Below are 21,957 nucleotides of genomic sequence, written 5' to 3' on the forward strand. Positions count from 1 at the left end.
GCCTCATGGCTGACTGGGGACCTCAACCCAGTTCTCCTCCATCATAATAATCTAATATTCAGTCTTAACAACCACAACATGCCCCTTCTCTTGATCTTTGCAGCAAGTTCCTCACCCAAGATAGCTCTCCGCTTCACCTTACTCTTTCCCCTTTCTTATTTTTATATGTGCTTGTAATGATCATAGAATGGTAGAGTTGGAAGGGACCAATGCAGGAATCTCGGTGAAAGCATCCATGACAGATGGCCATCCGGCCTCTGCTTAAAAACCTCCAGGAAAGGAGAGTCCACAACCTCTGGGGGGATTCAGTTCCATGTTCACAAAAAAGTTGGTGAGAGCCTGTAGGGGTCACAGTTAGTGTCAGATGTTGCCTCAGCCCTGGTTTCCTTGACGTGAAATGGGCTTCCTTTAAGAATGCATCAAGCAGTTTCTAGAGGAAATCTCTCCTCTTTCACAGATGCCGTTCTTTTTTCTATGTAAATGTATTTATTTGGTTTTTCAGGTTAAAGTTTTACTATCACATATCCAACATACAGAATAAAAACAAGATTCCAATTAATCTCTTGGACTTCCCTCCTCCCCTTTGTGGGTCCTATTGTTAGTCATAGAATCATAGAGTTGGAAGAGACCACAAGGGCCATCGAGTCCAACCCCCTGCCAAGCAGGAAACAACATCAGAGCACTCCTGACATATGGTTGTCAAGCCTCTGCTTAAAGACCTCCAAAGAAGGAGACTCCACCACACTCCTTGGCAGCAAATTCCACTGTCGAACAGCTCTTACTGTCAGGAAGTTCTTCCTAATGTTTAGGTTTAGTCATGTCCTCCTGCATCTTTTATAATAATCCAGATCTTTTACATCTCCATTACGTCCAAGATTCACCATTAAATTACAAGTGTTATTCCAATCCTACTAACAATTTTAGCTGTTTACAATGGTTTTTAAGATAAATTATAAATTTCCCCCGTTCCTTATTAAAATTCTGTTCTTCCCGATTTCTGATCCTTCCAGGCATTTTTGCCATTTCGGCATAATCCAACTTAATCTGCCATTCTTCTCTGGTAGGGACTTTATCTTCTTTCCATCTCTGGACAGCATGCTTTGGGTCCTATCGTTTTACTGGTTGCACTAGCTGTGACTGTCAATGTGAATACTACTGGTTTGTTTGGGGCGTCTTTTTTTTACTTTGTTTAGTTACATGGGAATGGTTCGCTCTGTCCCAATACCTGTACCTTACTCTGTCATGGAAACCTCTAATAAAAATCATTTGGCAGCCTTGGAAATTCAGCACCTCTTTTGAGAGGCCTCAGACTACACCAAAGTGGCTCTCTCGTTTTGATCTTTCTACCCTTAAATGGACAAGAGGTCACGGTTTACCTTGGGGCTATTTCACATAACGGCATTGCGCGTGCGTGTGTCTGTGTGTGTTCTGTATCAGCAGGGACTCCTTGCTAGCCTGCTGAGGACATGAGTTATCCTTTTGAAGACCTGAGCAGGTTTTCCTCTTGATTTAAGAAGACAAAGCTACCTAATCTCTGGATCAGCTCCTATCGCTGCACTTTGTCTAAGGGAATGTTAAAGACCGACACCTCTAAGAACGTCAGTAAATCTCGACTTGTGCAGAGTGCATTGGACTTTCACATTTTTTAGACTTAAGAAAAAAAGAAAGGCCTATTCACTTGATACTTGCTGGTTTTGTTCTCTACTTTTGCTCATCTAGAGGCTCTGCATGGAGAAGACTTTTTAAAATATAGTATCTCTTCCCCGCTCGCATGCCTCTCAAAGTATTTTTACTAATCTCTTGTGACTTGTTCTCTTAATCTCATTTTACACTCAACTTGTCCCTTATTTCCCTCACCCCAAAATGGCCAGTTTCTTTCATCTTCATTCCCTAATCCTTTTACATTCACATTCCCCCCCCCATACCATCTTTCCTCTCTTATCCCTTTCCTTTCTATTCAGAGTTGTTCATCATCAGTAATAATGATATATATAAATAAACGTTAACGTTTTCTCTCACTTTCTAACTTCCTTCAATATCTCCTCTGTCCCTTTACCCTCAAAGGAGGAAGACATTCCTTCCTTCCTCTCCCTCTGAACTTCTGTCTCCCAGCTACCTTTATTCATCCTGCAAGGACTTGCTGGTGCTGGCATTGGACCAATCAAAAGACTATGGCAAGACCAGGCGGCAGAGCAGGTGTAGACAACAGAGGTCTATTTACTTATTTATTTTGTATTTTTCTTTATAGCCTACCCTTCACCTAATTGTCACATGGAAGGTTATAAAAACTTATCAATGGAAAGAAGTACACAGTGTGTAAAAATCATAAAATAGCAGAAAGAATTGTGATCTCATTACATCAGTTGCACCTGTTCAAAGTCCATCTCTGGGCCAAATTTACTGACTTTGCGCTTTAAAGGGCTTTATGGCCTTAGACCAGCATGCTTATAGGAACGCTACATGGGCCATTGGTCTGACTTGATGAAAGGCACCTTGCTGCCTTTCTAGAACTTGTAGGCCCCGTATAAATCTGTTTTGGCAATGACAAGAGAAAGAGCCCTCAAAATCGCACATAGCTGGTATTTAACACCTGGATGTCTATCTTATATAAAACCCAACAGCTCTCCTATGTGTTCAAGGGAGTGTCTCACTATTGGGACATACAGACATATGTGGTGGGAGTGTTCAAAAATGGAAAAATTCTGGGGAAATGTATTTGCAGAGATACGGTATCTTTGGTTAAAATGCAGACAGTACCTATGTCCCCAGGACTGGCACTGCTTAATTTGTACAGTTGGGACTCACCAAGAATTAGAAATAAAGATCTTATAACCCATTTATTGACCGTGGCAAGAACGACCATAGCAATGGAAAACATTGCAACTGTTGACCGTGGATAAGTGGTATGAAGCAGTCTGGCAGACAGCTTTGTTGGAAAAGCTAACATAGACACTGCGGATAGCAAGAGGCCAAAAGAAAAACAATAACTTCTATGCAGTAGGGGGCGACTTTATTGAACACACAGGTAATGAGGTACATGGGGGAGGAGTGTTTGGGGTGGGTAACACAGTTTGGAATACAGTTGTATCTTGGTTCTCAAACGGAATCCGTTCCAGAAGTCCATTCAACTTCTGAAAACATTAAAAAACCAAGGCACGGCTTCCAATTGGCTGCAGGAGCTTCCTGCACTCGATTGGAAGCCGCGTTGCACGTTCGGCTTCCAAAAAAGTTCGCAAACCGGAACACTCACTTCCGGGTTTGTGACGTTCGGGAGCCAAAACGTTTGAGTCGCAAGGCGTTCGAGAACCAAGGTACGACTGTACTTTGAAGTACACATTTTAACCCTTCAAATTGTTACAGATATAATGTATTCCTTCCTTTTAATGAGATTGGGGCACATGATGTGTTATTTTATGGTTTTTCAGATGATGAGAAGGTTTGAAATATATGCCGTGGCAAATAAACTATTTTAAAAGAAGAAGGTGTGAGGCCTTCTTCTCTCACCATGAAAGGGCTTGTAGCCACGATGGCTTCGTTCTTCCTCCGCAGTTGGAGGCAGCAGTGCTTCTGAATATCAGTAGCCGAAAACCACAGGAGAGGAGAAGGCTCTTGTGTTCGAATCCTGCCTGTCGGTTTCGCCCAGGCATCCGTTTGGCTAGTGTGAGACAGAATGCTGGACTGGATGAGCAGACTCTTCTTACATTCTTACGTTTAAAATGTGAATAGGCCTCTGATTCAGCCTAAATAGGATACAATAAGTCATTGCTGAAAATAATTATGGCTAGGATAATCATGTCAATAGACCTTGTTTTGGAAGTAACTCTTGCTGTTAAAATTAGAAAGCATGACACACAAGCCTTTATTAATAACATCTTGGAATGATAACGGCAAAGCATATTTGAGCCATTCCTATTGTTCTGTTTCATGCCATCTGTTCGCACACCCACGGTGGCAAAGATTTTTTAATCTAAACATTGGGAAAGGGCATTTTAGTATCTGCTCATGCTATTGCTTGATGGCCTGGAAGTACGTGTTCCTTTCCAATTTCCACTTTGGTTAATTTCCGCCGCATTTTAAAACAGCTTAGTTCCAGGTAAAAATGTCATTTTTGTAGGTAATAGCTTGGTACCTTCTAATTATTGCTGGTATTTTAGATTTGATAGAGATTTCGGCGCAAGACAATAACTGTTATAAACTCATTTGGAAGAAAATGTATACTGGTGGAAACTGTTTATAAAAAGAAGGCCCTAGGCTTTGGGAATAATAAAGTCAAGTCCTAGTAAATTCAGTTTTAATTGGTTAACTGCATAATTTTGCAAGTAAGAATAATGAATGGGTGAAGAACGCACGTAAGGCATTTTCACTGGGTGTTATCCTAAAACTTCACATTCCTGCAATGTGTTCCACTTAAATGGCAGACATTTGCCTATAGATCATTAGTGTTCCATTATATATTGAGAATTAAATCAATTGCTACAATAATGGAAACTGAGAGTACTGGATTTAGTTGTACCTTTGATGTGAGAGCTAGCAGAAGAGAGGTTTTTGCTATTTATTTTTTACTACCAAAATAAGGGTCAATATGATGTAGGGAGGAGAGTGAGTCTCTCTTTATTGCAAGAACCCACATAGGGATCCTCTCAGTGGAGTCTGCCCCCAAATTTTGCCAGTATCATTGTTCTTTCCCCATTGGAGTGAATGGAAGCCATGTGGGAGAAAGTTGAGGGGTGTTTGCAGACATAGATGTTACTGGAGCCCAGGGCTCAACTTGCTCCTGACAGATCGCGGGGAGAAGATGGTGTTCCCCTTTTTGCAACAAAGCTGTCAATCATCAGTCTTGTTTCCTATGTCCTATGAGAGCTATTTCCACCCGGACAATGCTTCCGACTGCAGTATGTCTGGGACGTATGCCAATCCTAGAGTGTAGCTAACATAGTGTGATAGCCAATGAAATGTTATTTTTATTTATGTAGATTTTAGCATGATCCTGTTCATTTCTAAATCTGCAAAGCAGATTGTTTTCCTAATTCAGAAGTATTAATGCTGGCTGGGGGTGATGAGCTTTAGTTCAAAACAGCTAGAGGACAGCAGGTTAACCTTTCTATTACAAAGTCTCCAAGACAACATTTTTTAAATACCTTTATGTGCAAATTGTCTGCCTTAAAGGCTGCCTTAATTTTTAGCACCAGTTAAATTGACAGCTGCCCAAGAGGTGGGATGTAGTGTCTTACCTACCATGGAAGGGAACAGGTGTGAATCCCAAATCCACATTTGGGACCCAGTGTGAGTTGAGCAAGCCCAATGAATTATTCCCCCCTGCCTTCAAAGCCACTGGAATCCTTTCTCTGTCTATCACTCTTAAACAGAAAAGTTGACTATATTACTAGTGGGCAGTGTAGATTTTGTGTGTGTTGTTTAGTCGTGTCTGATTCTTCGTGACCCCATGGACCAGAGCACGTCAGGCACTCCTGTCTTCGACTGCCTCCCGCAGTTTGGTCAACTCATGTTCGTAGCTTCGAGAACACACACATATAATATGTACCGGTATATAACCTTAATAACTTGTCCTTGAGCTTGCTTTGCCTTCCTTCCTCTATCACTCCCGTTCCTTTTTCCTTGTGTGTCATGTCCTTGTAAATTGTGAGTAGGGATCATCTTAATACTGGTTTTCATATACTGCTGTAAGAACCTTTTTGACTAAACAGTGGGCTATAAATAAATAATGAACATATATGAGCTATATATAGGGATCTCTCTCTCTCTCACACACACACACACATCCAACTATTAATCTTCAAAGCAATCAAAGAGCACTGCAAAACAGCATTTAAAAGAAGTGGGCTCTCGATCCCAGGATACTGTCAGACACGTAGCATATTACAAATAGGTGAATGACGTGACAGATGAAGACCTGGCAATGCTTAGCTTCTGCCTTGCTCAGTGACGCAGCTAGGATTTCAAATGTGCATAATACTTGTTTGTTTGTTTTTCATTCTACATTCCTCTTGCAATAACCACAACTTATAAATTCCACAGTGGGGAACTCTTCTTGTATCCACAGCAGGCAGGCTAAACTCAAATGCCTAATTTATCTGTGCCACCTGTACTTGATTGGCACAACCGCTAAAGTGAATTAATGTTACCTGAGAAACCCTGTTCCGTATTCTGTATGTTTTGCTGTCAGATGACGCTCCTAATAACGTGTGTCTATTTGAACAAATTAAATATGATTATTATTTGTAGCACAAGGAAATATTTAGAAAACTGCTTTTACTTCCAGCATATTTCTGAATCAGATGAAGAGTGTAGCAAGGATAAGTGAGCTCTCTGAGATGAGATTCATCTCAGATTCATTAACTGTCTGATTTTTGTCCCCAACTGCAGTTGCAGAAAATCAGATTATTCTTCTAAATTCACATGAAGTTCTTGGGGAAAATTTTTCACTCCCTATCTGCCTCCAGCAGCCCTTCTCCCCAACTCCATAATGCACATAGCCCCTTTCCCCCAACTGGTACAGAATACAGAAGCCAGTCTGTTCACTGGGGCAGGTTACAGGAATCATGTTACTCCTTTGCCGAGAAAGCTACATTGGACCTACATTGGACCAATTTTGAGGGTCTCCCACACCCCTGATATTTTGTTGGCATTTAACAGGAACCAGATCTTTACTGTGGTAGGCTCTGCCCTGTGGAACTCCTTGCCAATAGACATCTGGCAGAAGTCTCCCTTGTTTGCTTTTTTAAAAGTGAGAACTGGATCCTGCAGCTGGGATCCTGCTATTAATATCAGGCAGAGCCACTCCATAGCATCAAAGAATTGTAGACTTGGAAAGGGACGGCGAGTGGGTCCAGCCGCCTGCAATGCAGGAATAAAGGCACTTCCTTTTGCCTTGCCAGTGTGGCATAATCATAATCCCTTCTTTATGTACAAAGGACTCGAGTTCCACGTTCAAACAATAGGTAAAGGTAAAGGGACCCCTGACCATCAGGTCCAGTTGTGACCGACTCTGGGGTTGCAGCACTCATCTCGCTTTATTGGCCGAGGGAGAGGACTTCCGGGTTGGCGCGACCGGCTAATGGCGGACTCCCTCCGAGCTCCGGAGGGAATCTGCTTAGCAGGGGGCTGGGTCTTGCCATGCCGGTGACACGGGGACCCTTAAAAACCAGGGGCACGGAGCCCGTGGACATGGTGACTCGGCGGGCACCGTAAGCGCCCTCCCGACTCGTGAAGTAGCCTTTTTAAAGGCTACGGAACGGGTGCCGGGGAGCGGCGTGGTGCTGTGAGTCCTCCGCTTCCCCTGCCGAGCGAAGCCGCATGCCATTTGTCGGATAGCGCTGACTTCTTCCTATCAAATTTGGACTTAAAAGCAAGAACAACAACCCGTGAGTAATTTGAAAATTGGATTACAAATTTGGATTTGGCACGAGCGGGGGAGGTGGGAAAAAAAAAAGGAAGTCCGTCTCCCCCCGATTGTAAACAGTTCAAAGCAAGGACCTGTCAACTAAGGTTGCGGGAAGAATTGTCGTGATTGGATAAGGATATAAATTCCACGGATTTAAAGAACTAAGTTAATGTGCTGGAGGACTAGAGTTTACTTTATTTGGATTAAGTACCACTTTTCTCAAGCCCGCGTAAAGAGCCTGCTGAGGATTTACAGGAACTTTTGACAGCTGTCAAACTAGCTGTCAAAGTTGGAAAAACTGAAAGCTGAAACTCTAACCGGTTATATTGCTACAAAATATTGAAAACTAAGAAAGATTGATACAAATAAATCGGACTTTTGGATCGGAAGGGAAAAGAACACTAAGTAACCAGAATCCCTCTAGAGGGGATTCTTGGACATTACAAGAATGGAGCTAAAACAGGGAATACAGGAAATACGTGCTGGCCTGAAAAATCTGATCTTTCTCGTGGGAAAGTTGCAAGAGATGAATGAGAAAGGCCATGTTTTGTCTACGAGCCCTTCAAACCCGAAGTTATCTGAAAATATACCCATTGAGTTGGAAAGGGGCTCGATGTTCAAAACACAGGCAGCTGGACAAGAAAAAGAACCAAAGATTGAGGAGGAAAAGACATCTGCCAAACAGGAGGAGCTGAAAGAAGGGATGGCTGAAACGTCACAGAAGAAAAAAGAGAGCTGGAGACCTACCAAGAAGAAGCTTAAACTGACCAAGGTGAAAGTTGGATTATTTGGGATATACAGACTTAAGAAACAGAGTTGGAGCACCACCTTTAAACAAGTAGGCCTCGTTGGAAGAACCATGGTCAGCATTGGGAAAATATTTCTTCGATCCTGGGTGTTTAGTATGAGAGACTTTCGGAGAAACCGGCTGAAAGGGACTGAGAGAGATTTGCGTGCCTCGGACGTAAGATCACCAGGCTAGAAAGATGGATCAATTGAACTTTGGTTAGGGATTGAAACCGGGGAGAGAAGGGTGGGATCTAGAAGTCCAAAGGGGGTTTGCTTTTCGTCTTTACAGTATAAAAACTATAGACTTTTTATTTTTATAAGAACGGGGAATCCGTGGAGGGGAAATAGTGGCAACCTTAGGAAAGGTATCTTTTTTAATTTTATTCTTACATCTCTGTTTCTTCTCTTTATACAAGGTTAAGGTATATATTTAAAAAAAACTACTAAGGTATAACAACGAATTAAAATTAAAAACTATCACAAAAATTATTTTAATTAAATTAAGGTTAAGTGATTTTAATAAACTATGTTTAGGACATTAAGGGAAAAACTTGCTTGAATAAACACCTGGAGTTGGAATACAATAAGGGGAGACGTGGGGAAGTCCTGAAAAGAAGTTACTGAAAATGAGTGTTAAAAGGTGGAAATTTTCTTTGTTGTTTTTTGTGTTTCTTTTTTGGCTTTCTTACTTTATTCTTTTCTTTTCTTTTTATCTGTTCTGTTATTTGTAACCTTTTGAAAACTTAATAAAGATTATTTTTTTTAAAAAAAATATTGGCCGAGGGAGCCGGAATACAGCTTCCAGGTCATGTGGCCAGCATGACTAAGCCGCTCCTGCAAACCAGAGCAGCGCATGGAAACGCCGTTTACCTTCCCGCAGGAGCGGTACCTATTTATCTACTTGCACTTTGACGTGCTTTCGAACTGCTCTTAAATGTAGGTTACTAAGTTCCTGGCCACTAGGTGTTCGAATCGAGCTCCAGTATCCTTGGCACTATGAGACCATAAAATTTCCTGTGTATGGTCAGCTGTCCAAGGAAGGAGAGGAATGCAGAATTTTATGTAGCAGCCACACAGCTAACAATGGTTGGATGAACTGATTCTAGGGCCAGGGATGGGCGAGGCTTCAGGTAAGGGGAAGTTTCCCCAGAACCCAGTGGACCACTAGTCATCTAGAAATGCACAATACAGGCTGATAAAGGTGGAGTGAGATACATGCCAGTGACTTGGGTCACAAAGCCAGTTGCTTACTGCTGCTGCACCACTACCACGAGCCTCTATATATGCAAGTGCAAATCTACATCTACTATGGATTAGAGGTTCAACACTAAAACTCTTAAAACGAGATTTGTAAAACTGTACAGAGACATGATCAAAGGCAAGCAACCATATTTTACAGGAAGTAAGCAATGAGTCTCAGAGAAAAGTGAAAAGTTCAAGGTCAGCCAAGGCACAGAATGTCCCTTCCCTTAACTTGCAATTTGAAAACTTACTGCAAATCAGCTAGAAATCTACCAGTGTGTGCCAATCTACCTTCCTGCTGTCCCTGCCCTGGACATTCATTAGTGGGTTGCAGTTTGCAAGAAACTTGCACCCTTTGCTCCGCGTGGGGCCGGGACATATTGGCTGCGTCTCCAGTGTTAAAAACAGTAGAAAAAAGGAAGGAGAGGTTATTTTTAAGAAGGAAGATGAGAGAAAACAGAATGCACAGTGCTGGGATTCTGCTCATTCTGCACATTCATTATCTTTTTTTCAATGCTGTCAAGAATTAAGAACAAAGCCTTCAATATGGTCAGCACCAAAATAACTTTTTAATAACGCAACAAAGCACCAAGTCTTTTTTAAAATTTGGCCTTGCAGCGCTAGTGGTAACCACAAGTAAAAACAAACGTGATGCAAGCTCAGAGACATTTTCTCAAAACCATGATTAAAACTGGCCTCCACACAAGTTATATATCTGTTTTTCCTTTGGAGATTTGGCAGCAATTCATCCCCTTCAGCTGCAAATCAAAACTGGAACAACAGTCTGGAAGTTTGTGGCTTAAAACATGTGCTTGTTATTTGAGGATATCGGGGGTTTAACTCATTCTACCTTGGTTATTACCAATGATATGAATGAAGTGAAGACTTCATGGTTGTAAAAGAGTGGTCCTGTACAAAAACGTTATGCCTTTTGAGTAAAGAGATCACTATCCTAATCTGAAAAATATGGTCAGTATAAGCTTCTGACTAGCCACTATCCTGATTGCCCATGGCAGATAAGAATTGTTTCTGGATAATGAAACATATCTCTCTTTTTTTCTTTTTACAAATCCCATAAACATCTAAAACATGGGCAGGTGGGCAAGTTGCTTTGGGAACTTAGTTGTATTGGAAGAAGGAGCAGTATTGTGCGAGAGAGTATATGCAGCAGTAGTTTGCAACTATGGCTGTTGCCATCAGGAGACAAGGTGTCTCCATGCTCAGCGGTTCTTTGCAGTTCCTCCCCTCTCCTCCCCTGTACTCTCAACAATATGCAAACCCTCCTCCGTATCTGCTGTGCCCATCATAATGATTGGCAGGTTTCTGTTACTTTTATATGAAGGCCATGTAGCTGAATATTTTTGTTGACTTCAGGGTGTGTGTCTTGACTTCATGCTTCAATGCCTTGTAGGGATAGGAGGGTTGCAAGAATTCGTACTGAAGTCGGCAACGCTCTCATCGTCGCCAGCTTGCCCACCATTTAACCCTCTCAACTTTGAAGCAACACCAATTGTGCGAGTTGCTGTGGAGCCAAAACACCCAAGTAAGTGTCTTCCCTCCGTTTCTTGAGTATCCAATCAGAATCATTAAGTATACTTTTGAAAAGCCACAAGTGTGGGAAGGAGTGGTTGTAAATGTGTTTGAGCAAATGGTAGTATGGTGATTGCCTCGCAATAAGGCAGGGTTTTCCAAACTTGGGTCTCCAGCTATTGTTGGACTATAACTCCCATTATTCCTATCAACCAGGGCCAGTAGTCAGGGATGATGGGAATTGTAGTCCAAAATCAGCTGGAGACCCAAGTTTGGGAAACTTAATAAGGAAATGTTAAGTTAGAACCACTCATACTCATACTAGGATGGATGTCAGCATGTTACAAGAAACATGGGGTAATGACAGCCAGTGTGGTGTAGTGGTTAAGAGCGGTAGTCTCGTAATCTGGGGAACTGGGTTCGCATCTCCGCTCCTCCACATGCAGCTGCTGGGTGACCTTGGGCCAGTCACACTTCTCTGAAGTCTCTCAGCCCCACTCACCTCACAGAGTGTTTGTTGTGGGGGAGGAAGGGAAAGGAGAATGTTAGCCGCTTTGAGACTCCTTAAAGGGAGTGAAAGCCGGGATATCAAATCCAAACAACTCCTCTTCTTCTTCTTCTTCTTCTTCTTCTTCTTCTTCTTCTTCTTCTTCTTGGTCTATAATGTGTACAACAGGAATGGGGAACAATGTTGGACTACAACTCCCATCAGCCCTCACTGTGGCCCATACTGGTTGTTGCTGATGGGAGTTGGAGTCCAGTGACATCTGGAAGACCACAAATTCCCCTTCCCTTGTAGATAAGTTATATTGCATGGTGGCTTTCTTGAGCTCTGCATTTGCTTGCTCCCACTTTATGTCACTGTTAGGGCAAGGAAACAGTAATTGCATCAGGACATGGAACACATTCTGGAAGGAGAAGAATGGATTTGATATGGGGCTGTTGTTTTGAGTGGCAACCCTGTGTCTCTTAGAACATACAGATCCACCCACAGTCTTTTTTTAAAAAAATCCCTCTTAAGATTTGTAGTGCTGTTATAATATGTAATATGTAAAATCTAAAATCTAAACAAAACTTCATATTCTTTGTACTCAGTATTTCACACCAGCTTGTTCTCCCTTTCTTTCTGAGCTTTGCTCGTATGTTACTTTGAAACCCAAGCGCTTCAGAGGTACTTCATTTAAAAGTGCTTTTGTCTTCCCAGGTGAGATGCCGCAGTTGGTTAAAGGCATGAAGCTTTTAAACCAAGCTGATCCTTGTGTACAAGTTTTAATCCAGGAGACAGGGGAGCACGTGTTAATTACAGCAGGAGAAGTCCATCTTCAGCGCTGTTTGGATGACTTGAAAGAGAGGTTGGTGGCAGGGAGAGGTGGTGCGAGAGGAAAAGGAAGAATTGCTCAAGGCTCAGTGATTAAATCCAGCATTTACAAGACAGTTAAACATGTAATTGTGGTTTAACTTACGGAAAGGTCAAAGCATCCTTTCCCAATTCTTCCTCACTGTTGCCGGTGCACAGTTAAAGATTTTTCATACTGGCATCCCTAGTAGATTTCTATCCATCAGTCAATCATTTTATTTGTATACTGCCTTTCCAAAGTTAAAGCCATGTTCAAGGACATATATAAAATTACATAGCTGCAAAACATAACAAAAGTCGTCATAAACAATGAACAAAACATCAAAAAGTACCCACATAAATTGAACAATTTCCACATAAATCATAAGATCCATAAGGAATTGGGAGTTAGGTTGTCCCTGCATATTAACTGTAAACTGCTTTTGTATGTTTTCCCAAATCATTTGTTTGCAACCATTGCCCATCTAGAAATCCTCTTTGTAGAAAAGCCCATTTTTATCACTCAGAATGTCTGGTGGACACAGTTGTAGTGCTTTCACACTGTGTGCAACAGTAGATTGCTCTGCAACAGTTATGTCTGTTGTCATCTTTTTTACAGCAGACTTTTTTGTATAAATAGGCACGACTTGATGTGTTCAGCTCAAGTGACAGAAATCAGGAGCCTGATCCTTGAATGGGTCTCTAGTCTAACTCATTGAGTTGTGGACTGAGTTTTCATTCCATCCTCATACCACTTTAATTCATTGGATGGGTTTCAAACAGCAGAAACTCCATGTTCTGGAATATGAACCTAAGTGCCTCACACGTCTCCTGTCTGAGGAAAATGCTGGTGCCCATTGCCCTTCTCAGATAATATTTCAGGACTTAACTTCCCACTCCACAATAACTCACTGGGTTGCAGCTCAGAGGATGGGAGTCCTGTTGTTGCTGCAACTGTAGGAGGCAGTTGAGATAGTAATCAAGATAGGAATCTGCTGTATACTAAGTCAGACCATTGGTCTATCTAGCTCAGTATTGTCTACACCAGAGTTTCCCAAACTTGGATCTCCAGCTGTTTTTGGACTACCATTCCCATCATCCCTGACCACTGGTCCTACTAGCTTGGGATGATGGGAGTTGTAGTCTAGAAACAGCTGGGAACCCAAATTTGAAAAACCCTGGTCTACATTGGCTGGCAAGCACCTCAAGCAAGGTTCTCTCCTAGCCATATCTTGAGATGCCAGGGCTTGAACCTGGTACCCTATGCATGCAAAACAGCTGCCCTGCCACTGAAGTATAGTCCCTCCTAATATCCTCATCAGGAATGCACCGGGATCCAAAACAGGCTCATAACTGTACTCTGATATAACGGGTTGCAGTGGAGGGGGGGATGCCTGTTGCTTTAAGTATGCTAGAATGAATGCTGCCTCCCTCCCTGCCTCCCATTATTGAGTAATTGCTTAATGTCTTAGGAGGCAGCGGGCTGCAATGGTTAATCATAATGTGAAGTTGGCATCATGTGATTACTGGCATTAACCCGCCACTGAAACCCTTGAAGACTTAAGTTTCATTTGCTGTGAGGCCTAACTGTCGCCTTTTGGCTTTCTGTAGGTTTGCCAAGATAGAAATTAGCGTATCGAAACCAATTATTCCATTCCGGGAAACCATAACAAGACCCCCCAAAGTTGACATGGTGAACGAGGAAATAGGAAAGCAGCAGAAAGTTGCCATCATACACCAGAGTAAGGAAGAGCAGAACAAAATCCCTGAAGGTGTGCAGGTTGATTCAGATGGGCTGATAACGATATCGACGCCAAACAAATATGCCACGCTCAGCATCAGAGCAACGCCTCTTCCTGAGGAGGTGACTCGACTACTGGAGAAGAACAGCGGCTTAATTCGGACCATAGAACAATTCTCCTCTTACCTGAATGAAGGTAAGAAAACAGAAGAAATGAATCTGAAGACCTTTGACCAGATACAGGAGTTCAAAAAAAGACTAGAGGAAAACCTACCAGGAAGGAAATGGAGAAATGCCGTTGATGGGATCTGGTCCTTTGGCCCCCGAAAATGTGGGCCTAACATTTTACTGAACAGATGTGAAGGCTACAAGAGGTCTGTGTGGCAGTGCCTGGAAGGAAGCAAGCCACCCAAGGAAGCAAGCGTGTATCGGGATTTTGACAACAGTCTTGTCAGCGGGTTCCAGTTGGCCACGCTTTCGGGACCAATGTGTGAAGAACCACTTATGGGTGTCTGTTTTTCGGTGGAGAAATGGGACATGGGCAGATTTGTCGAGCAAATGTCAGTTAACCGGCAGGATTCGGATGAAAGGAAGTCTACAGAGGAGACATCGGCAGAGGAGGAAACTGCCCTTGTGTCGAGGACTGGAGACACTGAATCGGCTTCTGAAACTGAGCTGCAAGATGGTGACCAGTGTAGCCTCAAATCATCCAGTAAACCCAAAGGAGAGGCTTTGCCTGCAGACTGTTATGGGCCTTTCTCTGGACAACTGATTGCAACCATGAAGGAAGCATGCCGTTATGCTATGCAAGCAAAGCCACAGAGACTTATGGCTGCCATGTACACCTGTGAGATTATGACAACGGCTGAGGTCCTAGGTAAGCATGAAACCAGCAACATGCATCATCATCATCATCATAATTTTTTTAAATTTAGATCCCGCCCTCCCCAGCTGAAGCCGAGTTCAGAGCGGCTAACAACAGTAAAATAAACAACATTCTAAAATCGTTTCATTATAAAATCAGCTCAAAATCAGATTAATGGCAACCATTGGGCTAGAGTTCTGTGAGGATTGCCAAAGGAGGGAGTCAGGCTGTGCCCTGGCCAAAGGCCTGGTGGAACAGCTCTGTCTTGCAGGCCCTGCGGAAAGATGTCAAGTCCCGCAGGGCCCTAGTCTCTTGTGACAGAGCGTTCCACCAGATTGGTGCCACAGCCAAAAAAGCCCTGGCTCTGGTTGAGGCCAGCCTAACCTCTCTGTGGCCTGGGACCTCCAAGATGTTTTTGTTTGAAGACCATAAGGTCCTCCATGGGACATACCAGGAGAGGCGGTCCCGTAGGTACGAGGGTCCTAGGCCGTATAGGGCTTTTAAGGTTAAAACCAGCACCTTGAATCTGATCCTGTACCCCACCGGGAGCCAGTGCAGCTGGTATAGCACTGGGTGAATGTGATCCCGCAGCAAGGACCCCGTAAGGAGTCTCGCCTTGGCATTCTGCACCCGCTGGAGTTACTGGGTCAGTCTCAAGGGCAGCCCCACGTAGAGCGAGTTACAAACAGACCACATGGTAGATGTTACATCCGTAGGGGGAAAGCATTGTCAGAAAGCTGTCTGCGAATGACTTCCTTGGCCATGCCAGCTTTTGCCAACCTGATGCCCCCCAGATGTTTTTAGCTACAGTTCCCATCCGCCCCATCCAGCATGCAGGTTGGGGTTGATGGAAGTTGTGGTCCCAAATATTTGGAGGGCGCTAGGTTGGCAAAGGCTGACCAAGAAAAATAATTATATTTCCTGTGATTATCCAGGTATAGATGGAATTATCTGGTTGGCTCAGCAGGTGGTTGCTGTTGATTAAATTTCTGAATTGCCCTTCATCCGAGATCACAGGGCGATTTACAATATACTGTACAGTGGTGCCTCGCAAGACGAAAAGAATCCGTTCTGTGATTCTCTTCGTCTAGCGGTTTTTTCGTCTTGCGAAGCAAGCCCATTGACGGATTAGCGCTATTAGCGGCTTTTAGCGGCTTATCTGCTGATCGGATCAGCTGATAAGTGGCTTAGCGGCTTAGAAAAAGGGGGGGAAAGGAAAAAAAACCAGCAGGAACTCGCAAGACATTGTCGTCTTGCGAAGCAAGCCCATAGGAAATTTGTTTTGCGAAGCACCTCCAAAACGGAAAAATCTTTCGTCTAGCGAGTTTTCCATCTTGCGAAGCATTCGTCTTGCGGGGCACCACTGTAATGTAGTTGCAATATAGTTAAACTATGGAACTTGTTTCTATAGGAGTTAGTGACGGCCACCAACTTGGATGGCTTTGAAAGAGAGCTGAACAAATTCACGGAGGATAATGCTGTCAGTGGCAACTGGCCATGACGTCTATGCATTGCCTCCACAGTCGGTACTTCTGTATGCCAGTTGCTGGAAACCACAGGAGAAACTGCTAAAATAAGAGGACAGAATGACAATATTTTTATAGAAGAAGGTAGACCTATTGAATTATCATTCCTGTATGAAATCATGGGCAGCGTTTGAGATATGAGCAACGGAGGAATGTAGAGAATGGATTTGTGGGGCTTAGAAAATAAATGTAGATGTGTTTTAATGCAGCTATTAGGGGGGGGGAATCAGGGAAGGAGAGATGGGAAGTCAAGAAAAAAAGTGTAACAAAAAATTATATATGTATGGTTGGAGTTATGTAATAATTTGTTTGCTCATTGCCCACTATTTTTAGGGGTAAAGAAAGTTAAATGCCTCATATGATAACTAGCTCCATATGTTCCTGTTGGAGTGGGATTCCTGTTACTGATCATGCACAACCCCAGTTCTCCTATTGAGATTTTGCAGCAGTTGTGTGGTCAGTAAAACTCACTCCAACCCTTGAGTGAAGTCCCTACAATCTCTTCTTAATATTCTGAGATCTGAAGTTTTTCACACCATCATTTAATCGTAGCTGGTTACTCTGTATGACTGTTTCCCGAGACCCTCTCTTGCCCTGGGTGTTAATTAGTCCTCCCAGTTCAGTAATTGTGCATCTGAATTGATGAAAAGGATGCAACAAGCTCATTAGGTCTTTTCCCTTTGCAGGTCGCGTTTACGCTGTCCTCTCCAAAAGAGTCGGCCGGGTGTTGCAGGAAGAGATGAAAGAAGGGACAGACGTGTTTATTATCAAAGCAGTGTTGCCAGTAGCAGAGAGCTTTGGTTTCGCTGATGAAATCAGGAAGAGAACAAGTGGCCTAGCCAGTCCACAGCTGGTCTTCAGTCATTGGGAGGTAAAAATTCTATTCACTCCCATCTGCCTTGGTGTACAATTTCTGGTAGATGCAGGAAAAGAGATCAAGATAAAGGAAGGGAGAGGTTAAATGGTGGTCAAGACTTAAATTTGCTCCGTTCTTTCCTAAGCCAAGCCATACAAGCAGCTTTTAATCTGCCTTTACAGTGGTACCTCCGGTTGTGAACAGGATCCGTTCCGGAGCTCTGGTCGGATCCTGAGGAATTTGCAACCAGAGGTGCCACTTCTGCGCATATGCACGGCGTGTAGAGCGCTTCTGCACATGCATGCGTGGTGAAACCCAGAAAAATACTTCCAGGTTTGCTGCGTACGTATCCTGAAGGATACGTAACTGGAGGTGAACGTAAGTAGAGGTACCACTATATATTTGCTTTTTCCAATGCACACTTCCCAATATTCTGTTGTTTCAATAGGTTTTGGGTTAGGGTGGTCCATCCTCTGCTGGATTGAATTTAAAGTCCATTAAGTCCAGCATTATGTATCCAGCAGCAGCCAGATGTTTCTGGGAAACTGGTGAGCAGGGCATGAAGGCAGCAGCTGTCTTCGTCTCCTAGTCCTGGTTGCTCCTCTTCTGCCACAAAAAAAGAGTAGAAATAAGATACTAAGGAAGGACAATTTTAAAATAATTCTATTCATTTTCTATAAAGTGCCCCATGTTTGCGACATGTGTTTCTGCACACAAGAGAGACATATATGGTGGAATACGATAGAGATATATTTGGTGCAAAGCACTCCTTCCCAAACTCCCCCCCCCCCACCATGGACCACTTGACAAATTGCTGAGGGTCTTGGCGGACCATTTAATGATTGTTTTGCCTGTTGCAGCGGTTGTAATGCGCAGCGCTAAGTAGATGCTGTATGGTTATTAATTGTGTTTCTATTGCTCCTTTTATTTCTTGCATCATATTTTATTATGTTGTAATTTGCATTTCATAGAATTCAAATTGTGCAACGGAATAAAATGCAAGAAATAACAGAAGCAATAAAACGACAGTTTAAAATCACCGTGGATATTTAATGCAGACACAACCACCGGAATGAAGCTTGCAGACCCCTGGTCCACAGTTTGGGAAGTCCTAGCATAGAGGGAGACAGTAAATGGAGAAGCATCCATTTTTAGAAGGAGTATCCCACTGAATGCCCCAGTTTCTGGGGTGAGGAGCAACAGTGGGGGCAGGCATTTATACCCTGTTTTGTAGGCTTCCCATAAGCTTCAGGCTGGCCATTGAAAGAGAGAGAGGATGCTAGATTAGATGGACTTTTGGTTTCACCCAACAGAGCTGTTTTTCTTTTATTTAGCCTGCTAACAAGGTAACCAGCACACAGGGAAAACAGTAGGGGGGTGTTTTTGTGCTTGTAGAAAAGATCCTTTCTTTAAAGCGTTCTTTCTGGAAGGTGAAATCTTTTGAAATGCTGAAATAGATACCATGGATCAAATATTATTTGGCTCTTCAGAGGCTCTTTGCGGGTTGATAGCGGCAATAAAATAAGTGACCTGTACACTTAGTTTTCTGCCTCCTCTCCTTTCTTCTTCAACTGTGTTTTTCTCCAACCATGTAATTTACAATCAAGAGCTTTTGAGGAGAAGATTCTTTAAGGGAATAGAAAGAAGAGTAGAATTGCATCCCTTTTCTAAGAGCATTTTTCGTTTTAAAGTCTGAAATCTGCTCCCTGTTTTCAGAGACCTGCGAGAGGAAAATACAGACTTGAGTTCAAAACGCGCTGTGTAATTCTTCTAAGCTCTGGATGTCTTAACAGATCTGCCGCCTACCAAACAAACAAAACTGCTGCTTTTTCCCCTTCCAAGTTGCTTGTGCAAGGAAGTAGCTTGTTTCTCTTGAATCCAGTTCTAAAATTCAGGTTCTTGTCGCTCTTGACATCATCAGGACTCTTGAGTGCCACCACGTGACTCGCACCCGGCCACCATCTTCCCTTTCCTCTTCCTTGTTGGGATATTGATATCTCAGTGTTAGACTTCACTACTTCCCACGTACCAGAGGAACCAGTGACTGGGAGCATTTACTATAGACATGATTGGCTTTGTAGACCTCATCCTAAACTGGCTGGGAAGCTTCTGAGATGTTGGGGAGCAACATTTCCTGATTTGTATGGGAGTTGTAGTTGTGTATGTCTCCCAAATAATTCATTGAAGTAATGCATTTTAGGGACGCAGGTGGCGCTGTGGGTTAAACCACAGAGCCTAGGGCTTGCCGATCAGAAGGTCGGCGGTTCGAATCCCCGTGACGGGGTGAGCTCCCGTTGCTCTGTCCCTGCTCCTGCCCACTTAGCAGTTCGAAAGCACGTGCAAGTAGATAAATAGGTACCTCTCCGGCGGGAAGGTAAACGGCGTTTCCGTGCGCTGCTCTGGTTTGCCAGAAGCGGCTTAGTCATGATGGCCACATGACCCGGAAGCTGTACGCCGGCTCCCTCGGCCAATAAAGCAAGATGAGCGCCGCAACCCCAGAGTCGGTCACAACTGGACCTAATGGTCAGGGGTCCCTTTACCTTTACCTAATGCATTTTATGCAGCTCAGCTGGAAATGATGAGCCTTTAGCCCAGTTAAGGATGCCATCTACAGGTCCAGTTCAGCCAGCAAGGAGGGTTGGCCGGCAGTGGCAGCAAATGTGTTAGGAACCAGACCCTAATTTGGAGGGACCTGGGCTTGCAGTATTGACTTAAGATCCTCTTAACATCCTGCAGTAAATGAATGTATTTTAGCTATTTTAAATTCATGGTCTTCTCAGCCATCTCTTTTTGACAGCAGACATCTATCAAGGACATTTTTGATTCCAAAGTAAACGAATGAGAGGTACAATGCACTTTGTTGTGGACGTACAGTACTTTTGACTAATCAGGTTTCACTGCAATAAACATTGGAAGCTAGTAAAAGGAATTTTAAGTGAAAAATGACACACAGTGCAAGGCTGCGAGATGACCATTTTTTCCTCCTGTGGTTCCAAGATCAACAGAAAAAAGCTCTCTGAGCATAAAAAAATAGAATCCACTTCAGCTCCATCTGCTCATTCTTGGAGCTTTCATTGAGTGGCTTCTACCAGTACAGTTAGACATTCAGGAATCCAGTTCTGATTCTATGCTATACAGATTCCGCTGACTTCTGATACCTTCATAGTATTTCGTAAAGTTGGTGTGTTAATGATCCTGGCTGTACCCTTGCTGATTTTATTTGTTATCTTTAGATGACTGCCATACTGCAGCACATCCTTGCCTGCAGCCCTTGCAGTAGGCCAGAGTAATCATTTGACCATTAATGATCTCCAACGTAGCCTAACCCACCACACAAGGCTATTGTAAGGCTTAAAAATGGGATAATTCTCACCTCCTTGTGAATGCGCGACTGATATGTGTAATCATGTACACATGCACAGCGCTGAACCCGAAATTGACCGGGAAACTTCATAAAACTTATCTCTTTGTCTCGTCTTACCTCTCAGGGTTGTTGTGAGAATAAACCAAGATTCCCTGTGAAACTGAAAATGCGAATGCAAATATATATTTATACAGCTACACTTCTTACAGGCTACTTTGTTGATTCCTCTGGGAAATCAGCACACCCCCACACAAAAAAGGGAGAAAATCAACAAAAGAAAGGAAGGAACTGAAACCTTTTTTTAAAAAAAAAAAGAAAAGAGGAATGGAATAGAGAAAGAGTGATATGAGCCAAATAACTGTACTTCAATAATTGTCAGGGACATACTGAGCAGAAATTATTTTTCATTCATTTTTAGGTGACTAGCGGTACCTTTTAAAGATTTGAGTGCATCTTTCCTAATTTCAAATATGTCTGCTTTTAGCCGACGGTCAAATATCACTGTTCATTGCTGCCGCCCCTTCCATTAATTCAGCTCTTTGCACAATTCCTCTCCCTCCCCCCCTAGGTAATTTCAGATGATCCATACTGGGTACCAACCACAGAGGAAGAGTATCTGCACTTTGGGGAGAAGGCAGACTCCGAGAACCAGGCCCGCAAGTATATGAATGCTGTAAGGAAGCGGAAGGGACTTTATGTAGACGAGAAAATCGTGGAGCATGCTGAGAAGCAAAGGACTCTCAGCAGAAACAAATAGCTGCCTTCAATTCTGTTTCTCTGTTAAGTGCAGGTGGATTATCTTCTGTACCGGAGATTCAAAAAAAGTCACCTTGGATGTACAATTCTGTGTGAGTTTTCTTACTGCGAGTTGTCTGTGGCTTGAGTTTTAATAAACCTAAGCCTTTCCAACTTCTTTTCTTGTGATTATACACTACAGCTTCCTTGTTATATTAGCGGCTTGCAAGCGTCCTACCTCCTGGGAACCGTTTTCACATCTCCTCATCTGCCAAGGGACACCAGCAGGGCTGAAACAGAATCCCTGCATACCTTGAGTCAAATAGGCATTAGCATTTGGTCTAATTTTAACCAGCTATAGATGGATCAATGTAGAACATTTTCATTTATTAGAATACTACTCCTGATTAATCAGCCAGCATTTTTTGAATGAATGAATGATTCACTGTTTATTAATTGAAATAGTTTTGCGCCTCCTCCAGTGGCAAAACCTCCCTCAAGGCGGCTTGCAAAATAAAATGGAATAGAGCAAAACACACCTGACAAATAAAACCGGCAATAAACAATAAAA

At 43.0% G+C, this 21,957-nt stretch overlaps 1 protein-coding gene across 2 annotated transcripts in view; it reads left to right on the forward strand.

The window, feature by feature from the left end:
• The window catches only part of EFL1 (elongation factor like GTPase 1), a 67,607-nt gene extending 46,047 nt beyond the window's left edge, over positions 1-21,560 (forward strand). For both annotated transcript variants that reach the window (XM_081171045.1, XM_081171046.1), the window contains exons 16-20: positions 10,845-10,976; positions 12,168-12,315; positions 13,911-14,917; positions 17,118-17,302; positions 21,220-21,560. In XM_081171045.1, coding sequence (XP_081027171.1) covers positions 10,845-10,976; positions 12,168-12,315; positions 13,911-14,917; positions 17,118-17,302; positions 21,220-21,408 — 1,661 coding nt within the window. In that variant the 3' untranslated portion in view covers positions 21,409-21,560. The remainder of the gene's footprint in view (positions 1-10,844; positions 10,977-12,167; positions 12,316-13,910; positions 14,918-17,117; positions 17,303-21,219) is intronic.
• The last annotated feature ends 397 nt before the right edge of the window (positions 21,561-21,957 follow it).

Source organism: Podarcis bocagei, assembly GCF_964188305.1.
Source record: "Podarcis bocagei genome assembly, chromosome: 14".
NCBI lineage: Eukaryota > Metazoa > Chordata > Lepidosauria > Squamata > Lacertidae > Podarcis > Podarcis bocagei.